This window comes from Rhamphochromis longiceps, linkage group LG12, assembly GCF_057381845.1.
Source record: "Rhamphochromis longiceps isolate RC_006_pf linkage group LG12, R_longiceps_female_GT1.1, whole genome shotgun sequence".
NCBI lineage: Eukaryota > Metazoa > Chordata > Actinopteri > Cichliformes > Cichlidae > Rhamphochromis > Rhamphochromis longiceps.
Genome location: NC_140568.1, coordinates 2,031,802 through 2,047,512, shown reverse-complemented (window position 1 = coordinate 2,047,512; position 15,711 = coordinate 2,031,802). Strand labels below are relative to the sequence as shown.

General features: G+C 40.7%; 3 protein-coding genes across 3 annotated transcripts; 1 reads left to right on the top strand and 2 right to left on the bottom strand.

The window, feature by feature from the left end:
* The first annotated feature begins 1,442 nt into the window (after window positions 1–1,442).
* On the top strand, window positions 1,443–6,126 carry LOC146656555 (uncharacterized). The gene is made up of 4 exons (XM_085426224.1): window positions 1,443–1,587; window positions 2,603–2,827; window positions 4,805–4,946; window positions 5,903–6,126. Exons 1-4 carry the CDS (start codon window positions 1,443–1,445, stop codon window positions 6,024–6,026), a joined length of 636 nt encoding a protein of 211 aa, XP_085282350.1. The 3' UTR covers window positions 6,027–6,126.
* A 1,420-nt stretch (window positions 6,127–7,546) lies between these two features.
* Window positions 7,547–10,976, bottom strand: LOC146656554 (uncharacterized). Its single transcript, XM_085425341.1, is given in 4 exon segments — window positions 7,547–7,701; window positions 8,188–8,268; window positions 8,271–8,388; window positions 10,650–10,976. Coding segments are annotated over 4 exon segments (681 nt in total).
* Window positions 10,977–12,591: 1,615 nt separating this feature from the next.
* Window positions 12,592–15,038, bottom strand: rpl35 (ribosomal protein L35). Its single transcript, XM_085424317.1, has 4 exons — window positions 14,918–15,038; window positions 14,322–14,458; window positions 13,407–13,488; window positions 12,592–12,780 (listed from the first exon to the last, which is right to left on the bottom strand). Exons 1-4 carry the CDS (start codon window positions 14,918–14,920, stop codon window positions 12,631–12,633), a joined length of 372 nt encoding a protein of 123 aa, XP_085280443.1. The 5' UTR covers window positions 14,921–15,038; the 3' UTR covers window positions 12,592–12,630.
* Between the last annotated feature and the right edge of the window lie 673 nt (window positions 15,039–15,711).

The following is a 15,711-nucleotide window of genomic DNA, read 5'->3' as shown; positions in this document are numbered from 1 at the left end:
AGAGCACATTGGATTTTAAATTACAAGAACAGTCCAAATGTGATTTAAAGACTCAGTTTAATTCAGTTCAATTCATTGTGATTTATGCAGTGCCAAATCACAACTGTTGCCTAAAGGTGGTTTATATTGGAAGGTAAAGACCGTGCAATAACACAGAGAACCACAATGGCCAGAGCCAGTAGCTGTTTCTGATATGGGCGACATGGGCAGTTGCCCAGGGCGGCATCGTGGTGGAGGCGGCATCCAACAAACAGCCAAACAAAGACAGATACATCCATCCAGCCCTCCCTGTTTAGAATTATTTTTATCCCAGAGGTTGTGGGTTGACCCTGAGGTGATGCACACTCCTGAGTGTATTTTTGTTTTCGCTCCTCTCAGTCAGGAGGTTTGAATGGATGTAGGTTGACTCTAGGAGAACAGACCTCTGATTAACTACCACGCTAGCTAAAGGTTTTAATTTTAATTCTTTCTTCAGTCTAAGAAAACATACCAGGCGCATATATCCATATGCAAGCAAATGGATATCATGACAAAAAGCAACACTGTGAATTAGTGAAGGAGTAAAAGGCTTTGCATTCTTTAAAAGAAGCATAAGAGTAACTAAACTGATAATCAGCCATTAGAAAATAAATCAGTATCTATTCGTATTTTCCATTTAGATCCTTTAGTGAGCATAAAAACTGCTGAATTTGCTGTTGTGTTGTCAGTCATGTGTTATAATACATTTCATATTTTGGTTCACAGACTGTTGAATTTCATATATCAACATGTCATCTTGGCTGATTTTGGAAATTTGTACAGTTTTGTGGGAATTTTACACAAATGCTTTGTTACCAAAAGATTAAGTTTATTTGAAAATAATGTGCAGATGCAGCAGTAATGTTGCAGTCTCGATTTTATACTAGTACTCACCACCAAATGAAGAAGCAAACACAAAAACGAGTTGTTTAGCGTGCACAGGAAACCAAAATAAAATGGGGGTTTTTATTATTTATGACTTTTTGCATCGCTGAGACTTTAGATGAATAATTAAAAAAATGTAATTAATGTGGTACAGATGTCCCAGGCCCTGTGCACAGCCTACAGACTTCCTGTATGCAGAGTAAGAAATATTCAGGCCATGTGGTTGACACATTATGTTGTAACATGTAAACCATGGTTTTACTCTGAGAATGCAGATTTTTTATATATATATATCTATATATTATATAGATATATATACATATGTTTCAGCTCCTACTAAGTTCAGATTCTTAGAAGTATTTTTTTCATGTAACTCCTTAATTTCATGAGAATTGCAAGGCCCATAAAAGTGCTTAGTGTAATAGCGTTCAAAAACAAACCTAGTGAAAGTACATTTGATGCTCACTGCCTGTGTCCTGTCTGTCTTTGCATGTTTGCTGACAGATGAATGACAGCAGCACTGTGATAGAGGTGAAAGCATGAATGACCACAGTGAGCAAAGAAGGAACGTTCAGTCCAAATCCTTTCAAGCGGGTACAGGACTCCACCTCCTTCCACCAAGACTGAGGACGTCTACTGGCACGTGGCTTTCGTCCAGAGACTCTGAGCGTTTGGGCCTCCAAGGTGTGTAGTATCAGTTTTAAAATATTGTGAGTGCTCACATGGCCTCACTCCCTGGTATCTAGCAGTTCTGCGTCCCATGCTGCTAACTTTATTTCTCAGTACCTTCCAGTAATTATAAATTCCTGCTTGGCTTGTACATTCTCAGTCACAGCCCCAAAACTCTGGAAGCTTCTCCCTCTTCAGATTAGCTCCTCTACCTCACTATCAGTCTTCAGTTCCCAACTGAAAACATACTTCTTTTCATGAGGTTGTTCAGCTTCAGACTAGCTTTAACGTAACGTGTCGTTTTCTGCAGTGCTTATCTTTCACTTCTATTATTTTGTTATTATTGACTATCATTTATATATTATATTAGTTACTATATTTTTACTCAATTTTTATTTTTATTCCCTTTTCTTTGTAAATTATTTATATTGTTTTTTTGTTTTTATTTTATTTTACTCATGGTGCAGGACCTTGGTCCAGTCTTGACAACATGCTGTGATTGCAGTCAGTGTTTCACAGACCAGTTCCAGTGGAAAGATAAATATTCCTGTGAAATGGTTTTCCATACGTCACATGTTGTAATGTTTTATCACAGTGTTTTATTTGACTTCAAGGAACAAATGTGATCCACGACAGTTCCACCTGTTACAAGACTGAACTGGCAACATTGTTGCTGCCTGATACCACAGCACACCTTCAGTTGTGATTAACAGTAAAGTTTTCTTTCTTTTCACGTTAGTTTACTTTATAAAAGTTTGAGCTTCCACTTAAGAAGGCACTCACAAGATATTTATCTCAATGTGGAATATGCTGCCGCCATCTCCAGGGTCTCCCTTTTCCTTAACATACCTATAAAGGTTCTTTGGCAGTGGCACATTGATAACTAACCATAACCCAAAGGAAAAGACAAGTGTAAATGTCAGGAGAATAAAACCTGTCTTGTTTTGTGATGTATGGAGTTATTCCCATTTGTTTTGCTAAATATTGTATATAATATGATGAAGATTAATTTTCCAATTTTCTGTGACAGTGCAGGGGTACTGCTGCCCCCTCCTGCAGAGGCCCAGCAGTGGAAGGGTGATCCCACAGAGCAGAGGGGGAGGAGATGAGAAACTGCTCAGCAGCATCAGGCTGAGGCTGGAAAGCAGAGCAAAACCAGCATCAAGGTCCAAAACTGGGAGCAGACCTGAGACGACCTCACAAAGTGGAGCTCCCACTGTGGGCCAAAGCAAAGATCCAGTCGATGAAAGAACAGGTGAGTGAATCCAAAAGCACGTCCAGTGCTAATGACGTTCACAATGTGTTTTCAGTTTTCACTCCACAGCAGGCACACAGCCTTCATTACATGTTACATTTGTTTAATTCTAGTGATTACTCTACACTAGATCCACAAATATGTTTGTTTAACAGGCCGAAACGATGAAAAATGCTCCACACAACTCTATTTATTCTCACTTACACTTTGGTTTGAATATAAATATTTTTGAAAAGTTATTATTTCTTTCATTTTGCCTTGGCTCCATCATTATAAGATAACATGGGCCTATGTCCTGCAGTATTTGCTGCTGTTTATTTATTTTTCTAATATGAAAAGTGGAATCAGTTCTTATGTTTTTAGTACAAAAGGACAACTGACTAATTAAACATCTGTGATGCAAACCAATACAATGCATAATCCAAATAGAGAAAGCCAAGGTTAAGCCACATGTACAACATAGTCATTGGCACTAAAAGCACAGTGAATATAAAGATGGGAAAATGTTGTTTTTCCACTGAATTGCTTGGAAGTTACACACTGCTTGAAATGACTTGCAGTCTTATTTGTGTGTACTTTCCTTTTAAATGCAGACATGCATGCACAGCTTAACATCACACTATTTAAAATGACTTATATTACAGTTATTTCTTCTTTCTATGATTTCACTGTTGTTTCAAACAAAACACATTAAAATCCCATTAAGTTCTAGGGGAGTTTGTATCATTTGGTCATGTGACATATTACAAAGCGCAGTCCTATAGTTCAGTCACACTAAAGTACAAATAGGATTGCAACCAGGAAAAATGTGTGATACATTCAAGTGTTCATATTCAGTATTTCAGTGCAGTGACCACCACAGTCAGAAGGCGATCGCTGTCCTGCATCAACTGCCTCGCTATTGATGCTAAAAAGTTCTGTTTCAACTTATGCTGAACTGAATTTAAGTAGTTCTGTGTTTGCAGAAATAAAAATAAGATATGTTTACAGATTTTTTCCATATCATTAAAAACATTATTAGAAACATCTCATTCACAGCTTGAGCCCATTCAGTCCCACATTAACAGCAGACTGATTCTGTCTTATTGATACCAATCAAGACAGAATCACAGCCTCTTCAAATTCATCCATCCCACAGGCTTAGGCTTCAGTTAACGTCCCTCTGTTCATAACAATGTTACCATTTGGATCAATCAATTATAAAAGTTCTTAAACGAAAATGTCAAAATGAATCCTTTGAAATGTAACCTCATGGTTTTAAAACTATGATTTTTAAGCAAACTCAACCCTGACCCCAGTAAATGCTCTTTGAAGTAAGACGTAGATGTCATTCAGATTCATGTATAGGTATTTAAGAAACGTCTTTGATGTTCAGCTTTGAGAAATTCTACAGTTTGATTGATGAAAATAAACCAGATGTGATTTGGGGATTTGATCAAACAAACACAATATCGTCTTTATTATTGAGAACTATCTGGTGGTATTCATGTGTACGTTTAGCAATGATGGCTAAAGCTGCTGTTTTTTCACACTGCTAACCACTTAAAAGAGCTTTTGATCAACACACATGCACACAAACACAACAGCTTCCATCTGCCTGTAAATCTCTATAATCATATCCAGACAACATGCGTATATGAATTCTTCCTCTGGCTTTGGAGAGAAACAGATGTTTGTGGTGACTTTAGCAAATAATCTCATTTCATTGTCAACTGACATGAAAGTCTCTGTTTTGCATTCTTTCTCTATTTTTCTATTGGCTTTGCTGTATTTGGATTAATGGATGTTTTTGCTGCAGTTTGGGTAATTGCCTTTTGGATATCCTCTAGTGATAAGCAGACACAGTTGTTCAGATGTAGTCATGCCCAATCTATCACCCAGATCAAGCGGTAAATGACATCTGCAGTGTAGATGTGTCTAAGTTCAAAGCTGCGTGTCTTAGAGTGATAAACTCTTTGAAACACATACTCTGCACAGAGACCTCGAGAACCCCCTGCGACAGCGAGAGGCCGGCTCGACACACACATCCTGCTTCCACAAAGGTTTCAGAGCTCCATCTATATCTGCCGTCATCACTGTGTGAAGATGAGAAGCAGGACACAGACGGACGGGAGATGAGGTATGAGCACAGAGGCTGTTCTAAGTCATAGGAAACGATGAATCTGCATCACTTTCAGCTTTGTTTGGGATAAACATTTGTAGTTTTCACCCTCCTTTCCCAAACAGGTCTCAGAAGTGATGTCAGCACGAGGGTGGGGAGACAAAAACTATTTTCCCAAGCAATTAGAGCAACTGCAGTGCATGGAAAGTCATGTCCGCTGGGCCTAAATGGGATTTGTTATATCCATGGCATTATTCCATGCAACAAAGAAGGAAAAAGGATAAAGTTACAGGATGTTTTATAAAAAGAAACTCTGTAAAATACCAGTGCAGTGACAGGGGGAGACCCTGGGATTCACTGGAACTGGGTGTTCATCAAGCATGTACAACATTGTCTTGTTTCTCAGAGCCAAGAGCAGTAATCCCACACAGCCGGGTGTAAGCAGAATGACTGCATATTATTCCCATCAGTGTGTTCAGGAGATAGGAGCTGATATTGGACCACGACAGAGCTGTGCTTATATAACATGAAACTGTATCACAAGAGGGTGTACGCAGAATTTAACCATTAAGAACATCTTCTTATTTATTTCAGTTTCTTCTTATTTATATTCTTGTTCTTGAGGACAGAATATCTCAACCCAGTCGCTGGTAACATGCTGCCCCCTGCTGCTGTGAGTGTTTTTATTACATTTCTCAAAGGATCATCAGTAAAAAACAAAAACTTCTGAAAGGAACGATGGAATTATTGTACCATTACATCCTAGCTAGAGACGTTTTATTCCCGATGTGGTGAAGATCAGTGACAAACTAGAAAACAAAACATTAGTTAGCTTTTAAAAATAGTCGAAAACATCTCGTAGGAACAGCTAAGGTACTCCTGCATACGCACAAAAACATATACTATACACTATGTACCACGCACACTTATCATACTGGTTCAAACTGGGACATATTCATTGTGTTTCCTTGCAGGAATTTATCAGAGGAGACCAGCGGTGAAGAACGTGAGGTCAAACTAACCATCTCACACGTGTCACACACCAGTGAAGACGAGCCTAATCCAGGACTCAGCAGTCCACAGCACATCACCAGCTGATCACAACCTTCTGAGTCAGTTTAACCCCAAAAGAATCACCACATGACCAGCGCACACAAACACACCTAATGAGGTGGTGTAGTTTCTCCTCAGATATATATCAACGCTCTGCTCAGAGAGCTGGGTGACCTCTGAGGGACGACGGTGTTTATGCACTGCAGGGACACCTGAGAAAATGTCAAACTAATGAGATCTCTGTGGACAACTGACATGCCAACATATACTGTTAGTGGAGCAGGAGTGTTGTTTCAAAATAAAACCTGGACAAATGACAGCTGTAGCGACAAACTAGAAAAACGTAGAATGTGGAAAACGGAGAGCGTGAGGATGAAGAGAACAGGACACGGCTAACAAACAACCAAAGAGTTTATTAGAGCGATAGAAACCACAGAGTTCACTGAAGTCCTGTGACGAGCTGATCAAGCACTTCCAGACTGCAAACAGTCCGTTTGAAGGCCGTGTTACTCAGGTGTGTTCACCTGTAACTACAGCTACATAGGTTTGTCAATGACTTTGTACATTTTATTTTGTTATGCTCCACATTCAGCTTTTCTTCCATCCACACGGATGTTGGACTGATTTAGGATTCATGATTATTCAGTTTACCTGATTATGTGTTTTGTGTTGTAATAACTGAGAAGCCATCAATGAATAGAAAGAAGAATTTGTGTATTATTTTGTCTCGTTAAAGACGTTTGTTTCTTAGTATATAAAACAAATAACTCATTTGTTTTACTTGTATTTATAATAACTATGTGTGATTTTTCTGCGTCAGCGGTCCTTCTGGAAACAAATGATCCAAAGTACACAGTCCATGGTTGTCTGCTGACAGGCAGTCCGCTATCAGCTACAGCTGCTGCTGTTGGTGCACCTGGTGGTTATTGTAGTCACTGTTCTAACTTTAAGGCTTTATAAACCCAAGTGGCCAAGTTACAGGTTATTGCTGTACTTTAGTCTTTTAACATGAGAGTCAATAGGGACTCAGTGATGTGTCAGAAAACAATGAAAAAGCCTGTTTTTCAGTCACTCTCCTCTCTAAAGCAGCAGCCTTCTGTCAGGACAAGCAGGATGAGCAGTGTTCGATCATTCATTACTCACGTACCATCAGTCCTTTCTTTCATTACAGCTAAAACAGCGTCTGCCAAGTTTCTCTCATGACTGTTTGCATCCATCCTGTAAATTACTGCCATCTCGTGGCTCAATAAAAAAGGCAACCCAAACATGCATTTTCACATCAAAGCTCTTGATTGACTGAATATTCTCAGTTTAAAGTCCCAATTATTCCAGCAGCAGTGGAAAATGAATGAGCTGGAGTTACATTTCTTTTTCCTTTGATTTGTTAATTGTACAAAGAAAAACTTCTTGGCTCAAGTTAAAGTTCTCCTTTTAAGGTGACAGTATGTTATTGCTATCGTCACTGCTGGTTGTTAGTGTTAAAGTGTCTTTTATTAAGCATTCAACAAATCAGCTGTAGGGTCTGACTTGTTCTGTAAGAGGTGTGTGATTCTTCTCATTGTGCTTTAAGCACACTGTAGAATAGAGCCAGGCCGAGGCGAGCTGCAGTGTTCGGCGTCCTGCGTGCAATCTGTCGCATCTGTGTCGCGTCTTCTTGCTGGCCTCCTGTCGGCAAACAGGTAGCAGATCATGCACCACACGGGTCTCAGTGCACAGGAGCCTGTCAGCAGGAAGAAGAACAGCTGGGAGCGACGCTCACTGACACACAAGCAGAAACAAGGATTTAGAGCAGACGAGAGCCTGAGCTTTGGGCTCACAGGGATTACTTCTACATCAACTGATGCCATTACTGGAAACTTGTTTATATGAGCATCTACGTTCCCCTCTCGCCGACAGAAGATGGGAAGAAACTATAAACTTTTTTTAAACAAAACTTTGCACATTAAATGAAAATTAAATGAGCACGACCTGATGTTTGGACTCTGTTACTTGTATACAGTCTCACTATTTGCTTTGTATCACTTTCATCTTGAACAGTCGTGGACTTTGTGACATCTGATCTACAATAAACATCATCACTAAATGATGTTGTTTGGAATCCAAGCAACACTTTCATGCTCCTGCTGAGGAGTGAACATGATGATAAAATGGAACAACATTTTATAAGTTGTTAGGTTTGGATTACTTATTGGACTCAAACCATTACCAAGGAGGAAGTATGCAGCTGCACTGAAGGAGAGGATGATGAGGAAGATGGTGCCTACACCCAGGTCTCCCACGGCACAGGACAAGCACAGAGGCTCTCCACCCAGATCTGCAGGGGCTCCCTGCTGCTCAGGCTCTGCTCTTGGTTGACAGACGTGGACTGATTTGGATTACAGTGGTAATGCACGACTGTCATTGGGAGCTTGTTGTGAGTTGAGACAGGAGAAGAAGACGAACAGCAGAGGGATTGAGCCAACTGCCACATTTGTAAAGCAGAAAAACTTCTTTTCTTCTAGTGATAAAATAATCTCAAATTCTCTGTTTTAAAAGCATATTTAATAAAATACAAAATAAACCCTGTAGCGGTGAATGTTTTCAGGATCACAGTTTCAAATTCTAAGCATCCTCACACCTCTTTGCTGGTGTTTTTTTTTAAGTACGAATTCAGTTGGAGGAGTTTAAACGTGTCGTGTATGAATTATGATTTTAAAACTTCATTTTTTTAAACATGTACTTTTCAAAGAGTTTACTACATGTCCACTCAGTTGAACAACTGATGTGTATGGAGTGACACATCAGTGTCCAATGTAGTGGTAGCGCTGCAGAGATGATATTTCTCGACTGGCCGGGAACGCCGTGGTGTTCCCCGACAAGCCGGAGGAGGTGTGTGGGGAGAGGGAGGGAGGTCTGGGCTTCTCTGCGACCCTGCTCTGCATAGGAGGAAGAAGATGGATGGAGATTTCACAGTGGCTTTCATTCTTTATTAGTGTTTGCAAAGATCTGACCAGTTTTAGGTACTAACTTTAACTGCTTGTCATATCACATGTTAGTGAGTAAGGTAAAGAACTACTTTCACCTCTCATTGTTAGTACTTTGAACTACTGCACTTCACAACTTTTCAGTTTACCTGTACTGAAATAATGCTACAGTGTCGATACACACACACACACACACACACACACACACACACACACACACACACACACACACACACACACACAGCAATCGACTGAAAGACTTCAAGTCTAACCTGACAACATTTATGGGGAAAAACCCACTGACCTTCATCACAAATGACCAAACATCACTTTAAGAGGATTTAGAGGAAACAGGTTGTTTAAATTATCAGATGGAGACTTTTGTGAATTCAGTAAAAAAAGAAAATGACCAAAGAACGCCTGACACATCAAACCCAAAGAGGCAACAATTAGTCTACAACTGCATATTTTCAATGGCAAGAAAAACACATCCCATTAAAGGGGGTAAAATATAAAGAAACGAGGGGTGGGTTGAGAATTTTGCACAATATTGTACATTCATCCCCGAGTAAGACTGAAGGAAAGAGATGACTTCTATAAGACTATAACGTCTCTCAGTAAATTCCTTTAACTGGGCTGGTTCTTCAGCCACGGGCCTTTTTTACTCCCAAACACCAAGAACACACACAGCGCTGTGATCTCAGTCAGCAGCTGCACAGCCTCTTGAGTCACGACATGGTGTAGATTTCAGGCGGGAGCGCTGGGGACACACTCCCCCAATATTTAGAACACATACATTTACAACAGATGAACTACGACAACAGTCCTCAGTGAGGAACAGGAGAGTGTGATGAGCAGCGTTTGGAGAGTTTTTCAAGGTTCTTTCAGCTATTAAAACACATTTACTATAGCTGAACATGCACATTCATGAAGACACGAGACAAGCCTGATGTTAGACCAGTCAGCTCAATGCGTAACCATCTCTGGAAGGATGAAAACACAACACAGCACAACAGAGTCAAACATGTTTACAAAATAGGACAATCAGGATAAAATTACCTGAGAAACCTGCAGAGAATTTTTAAAGCAATCCAGAACAGAAACCTCACAGCAGTTTTTTCCAGTTTATGTCAGCCAGTGCTAATTTTGTTTGAGCATGCGTTCCTTTAAAGACATCGATACTGATGTTGGAAAAGGTCAAGTGGTGCATTAACAACTAGAATGTGGGAAACTTGCTGTCTTACAGTTAAAATATCCCGTGCGAGACGTGTAAGGCATCCGTGAGTGCTCCAGAGAAAACCTATGCTCACATTCACAAAGCAGGTCTACAACTACGGAAGAAAGATGTTTAACGTTTAATGTTTTCTGAAAACTCAATAAGCTGTGAGCCACGGCCTTGTGTTTGTGTTTCCTTTACATAAATCAAGACGTTTCCTTCAAAAATGACTGCAGGGTGAAGGAAACAAAGTGTCTACAGTTCAACATTTCCTGGGATTGGATGCCAACACAGAGTACAAAGGAAGCCTTAATCAGTGGTGGAAACCACTGGAGTTTATCGAAATGTTTACCAGAGGTTAAAACAGTCAGGTGGGAACTGTTCACAGCTCAAATTCACAGAGAGAGACGTGCTGAGGCGAATAGTCTCTACAGTTGGTGTGACATAAATCTACATGCTCGTTAGAGTAATGCGTCTGTTCTACCTGACAATGAGGCATGCTGCGACATCGGTGCAGTCACTTCCTGTGAAGTCATCCGGCAGGGAGAAATGCTGGCAGGGGCTGAAGGACAGGAGGACCTCTGTGTCCACCGGGACCACACTGCCTGCTGCCACGGGCTTCAAACGACCCAGGAAGCCGTCTGCATCTTCCATAGCCTTCAGGTTTATAACTCCGCTGCCATTCTCCATGATGCATTTGCAGCTGTTGACTCTGAAGCAGCCTGCCTTCTTAGCAGATCTCCCATGAGAGGAGGCAGTCGGGCAAAACAGGCCCAAACAAACAGATAGTGTGAGGAAGACAGCGTTAGGGATCATACTGGCGGTGTGAGCCGCAGCAATGGACAGGGGCGAGTTATGTGCTGTGAGGTACCTCAAGTGTAGCTGACAGTATGGTGAGGGTAGAAAAGTAATTAGAGTAAAGGTGATTACCATTCCTCACATTCCTAAGACTCTCTAAGCTCAGATTAATGCCCCTGCATACACAGAAATACACACAGACAAGCCCGGCGTCCTCATGGAAGAACTCCATCATCACACATTAAAACCATTTTCCTAACTTGATGTACACAGTAGACCAGCACTGATACAGCGCATACTTTACAGGACCTGTGAAGGTGCTCTGGCTTCAGGAGATTAGCACCAATTAGTACTATTACAGGTGCTAATTATTAATATTGTAGGCTCTTTACAGTATGAAACGCCTTGAGGCAACTGTGGCTGTGATTTGGTTCTATATACATAAGATTTAACTGAGCCTGTGAACAAGGTAGAGCTTCTATAGAGTTTGGATCTGTCAATCAAACACATCCAACAGATGCTGAGATCGATGGAATCTAGATAATATGGAGAGCTCGTCTTCATGTTCCTCAAACCCTTCCCGAATAATGTTTTCAGTACAGCAGGGTGTGTTATCCTCCTGAAAGAGGCTGCTTGCAACAGGGAACATCACTGCCATCAAGGGTTAGATAGTTGTTTAGATAAGCTGTACGTGTAAAGTCGCATCAGCATGAAAGACAGAACCCAAAGTACATGAAGCAGGCGGTGCAGGAGCTGCATGTCATCAATTTTTGCCTTTTGTATTAATTCTAAACCACTTCAGTCTGATATGAATTGATTGTCTTTTCAGATCTATTTAAATGTGCGTGTTTGTTTGTGGCAGAAATCATCATGTTGCCCTAAAAAACACAAAGTTAAATGGTTGTATAACTTTAAATAGTTTAAGTTCATATATCGTGAGGCACTGTTTGTTGACTAATGGTATAAATGTATGTCCCCAAACACCGTGTACCAGCTCCTGTTGTGAAAAACATGTTATTGGCTGCAGTGAGACTTCCAGCGTTGTGCCAGTTAACCCAGCACCATCACTGAGCTGCTGTTGGTAGACATGACAGATCTGATATTAAGCAGATGCTACGACTAAGTTGTTCGTAGTTGCCACAGTGCCTTTGAAATAGACTTCACAAATTCACAGCACGAGTCATTCAGTATTTGGGATGTTACTGCCCTGACTGTGCTGCCCTCTAGTGGTGTTTTTGGCTATACACAGGTCATTAGATTGATAAACACAGAATGTCCCTTTGAATTGCTGCTGAAATTAACTTCAGGCATCTCCTTTTTGAAGGCCCCCACCCAAAAAAACCCCATTGGGTTCAAAAGTGAGATTTTTCCCCCATTTAAACAAGCCCACGATGCAAGTCCTTAGAAATCCTGTATAGTTAGGATAGATCAGAAAAAAGTGATTATAGCTCCACAGCAGAGACTGTGTTCAAATGAGGAGCAGAGCCTACTTTTATTTTTTTTAAGAGGCTCCAGACAAAATACGATCCCTCTGACTGTAACAGAGACACTAAAGAGCAACGTTACTATGACATAGAAACATGGTCTGGTTCATGTATGTATTTAAGTGTTTATGGAGAAACAACACAAACAGTACGTTCCAAAGATTTTATTTTGTTACTAGAAAATGCCTCTAAGCTTTGACGGCATATTTGCGGACCGAGTAGAGGAGGTCTTTCTTCTGCTGTTTCTTGGTGCGCAGGCTCTCTTCGTGCTTGTTGAGCCGGCGGCGCAGAGCTCTGGTCTTCTTGGGTCTCAGATCCAGGGGCTTGTACTTCTTGCCCTGCAAAAACGGTTATGTTTCAGTCAAGCTAAAAAGCATAAATCACAATCAAAAATCCATCTGCAAGCACAGATGTGTCATGTTTTAGAGAGCAAAATGTTTTGCGTGAGGGTTCACTGCAAACACAAGAACTCAGCATGGCTGCGTCCGGATGCATTAATGCATCAGAGCATCACACTGTGATTACACTGACTAAAACCTTACAACATGTAACTGAACAAAGAGTGACACAGGAGAAGTTTCTAAATGTTATTCTGGCTCATGTCAAAGCATCACAGCTTTTATACCCTGTGCTTATGTAATCTTGGTAATCTTGTTGTTAATAACAGTGATTACTTGTTTTAGTCAAACAACCGATTGGCTGTTATGAATTTAATTGATGTTGGTGGAAACAAACTTTATTTTATCAAATTGAAGTAACAAAAACATTTAATTAACTTGTAATTCTTACTGGTACGAAGAGCAGGCTAATCACAGCCGTGCCTTATTTAGAATTCTTACTTCTTAATATCAAATACAGTCACAAGTAATTTTGGTAATCAGCTGCGATGCATCAGCAAGAACCGAAGGAGTTTGAAGCAGGCAGATGTGTGTGTTTTAACATGGGAACAGCTGGAGGGGCTCACCTTATAGAACTTCCTCAGATTCTCCTTCTGTGTCTGGTTGATTACAGTCAGGACTCTGGCGATGGACTTTCGAACAACACGGCTGTGAAGAATAAACAGCAAAGTCAGCCGTGCAACCACTTAGGAAAGTGTCCAAGACAAGAGCACATTAGCTGTTTTAATGTACTTAAAAACACTGCAATGATTCTAACAAATGCCTTGTTGTGTATGTATTTCAGGTCAGGCAACAAAAACAGAGTGAACCACACATCAATATACAAACACGCTTTTAAAATACTGGACCAAAGTCAATGTTAAGGCAAAAATGAAGACTTTAAAGACCCACGGATTTGTCTTTAAACAATCATTTTTGGTTATATTGTTTCTTCATTTGCTCTTCTTAGCTTTTAAGTCATTGTTCATATTCGCTCTCAGGTATTTCAATTACACATTTTAATAGAATATTGCTTCCTAAACACATTAAAAGGGACACGGCCAACAAATCAGCCAGAGCTAGAAGTCTGAGCAGTCACATGTTACTCAAATGACTCAACATCCATGTAAACTTCTGTTAAACTACATGCAAGTTTCTCTTTAGATGGGGTTACCTATAACAAAGAAATGTATCCCCAGGACAACTCTTTCATAGTGTGCCAACTCTGAACTTGCTGACTTTATGGTCAATACTTATTCTGTACTTCTTCAAGTGACAGCAGTGAGCCATGGAATCCAAACCTATTAGCTAGATTAACCCAGCGAAACAACAGCAAAACTAAACATTTCTCATTGCAACTGTGGTTGGGAAAGTATTTACTCAAGTGCTATCAGATGCTAAGTGAATGACATCCCATGCATCCCTGACTACAAGTATCTATCTGACCGGTTAAGGATCATCTGGGTTGGTTTGGTTCAGTAGGATTTATGTTCAGTACTCACATCTTGGAGAGTTTGGAAGCAGCTCCACCAGTAACCTTGGCCACTCGCAGCTGGGACAACTCATTTTTTAGGTCGTCGAGCTGCTTCAGCAGCTCCTCCTTCTTCTTGCCCCGCAGATCTCTTGCCTTGATTTTGGCCTGAATGACAGAAAACAAGCAAACACGTTGTAAGGAGAGCATGGGCATTAACACGCCATCGGTTCGGCTAACACGCACAACGCAACACTATCTAACATTATCATCCGTACGTTACACATTCGCATTACTTAGGGGAAATATTCAAGCTACTTGCTACCAGTATTAACAAGGACACGTTATTTGTACCAAATGCTTCGGTTCAACTACCCAGCAGCAGTAGATACTTGTCGCTATTTTTTCCACTAGCTTCAGGTTAGCAACTCAGCTGAGCGGCGCTGGTCGGTACGAGCGCTCCGTAATAAATCATTTTTATTCTATTCTGGTAGCAGCCTGCCTGTCAACATACGCACTAACAAGTACCCAAGAAGTTTATGAACGCATATAGCACGAAACAGACGGGTTTCTGCGGCTCTTAAAGACCAAAAATTGGCAGTTAGTCGAAGAGTGAGAGTCCCCCACCATGTTCCTTTTCGCTGCTCCGTCGGAAAGGCCGGACGCACCGCGTGCTCACAAAAAGCAGTTTCCGGAGATTTTTTTCTTCGTCATTTCAGTTTCTCACCGTGCAAACAGCGCCACCGTGGCGCGGAGGACTGAACAACACACCCACCCACGCAGTACGATCGCTTCCAGTGGAACACCCCCCGGAAGAAAAACGGGTACAAACAAATGAAAAGAGACACTTTTATATAACTTTGATATAATCACAGACCAAATGAAGCCGCTAAACAAAAAAAGTACAACTGTATTATTGTCATTTCCTGATCTCAGGACATGGGACGTGTGCAAAATCTTTGCATATCAGAGTTATATTGCCACAGTAGTGTCAGAAGTGTGGGGAAAAATCAGGTAACGTTGATTTTCTAACCAAATGTGCAGAATTTGAAACAAATGTAGGCAGGTGCTGTTTTTCAAACCCAACTAAACAGCCAAACTACTTCACACAGACGGCTCTAGACTACGTGATCCTGTAATTTACCTTTACGTTTATCTTTCTTGTTTACTGCTAGGAAAAAAACCCTGACACATCGACCAAAACATATCAGCCTTCCCCGTTATAACTCCAAAACCATTACCTGCATGGTCATCAGGGGCACCTCCAGACCTTTTTCATAAGGCTGGCCATATGGGGGCCACTAAAATAGTGGTGTGTCACGCCAAAAACAGAATTTCCAGTTTTATTACACTGTAGTCAAATATAGGTTATTTGAAAAATACGGCAAAAAAGGGAGAAAGATTGACAAGACTGGGGGGGG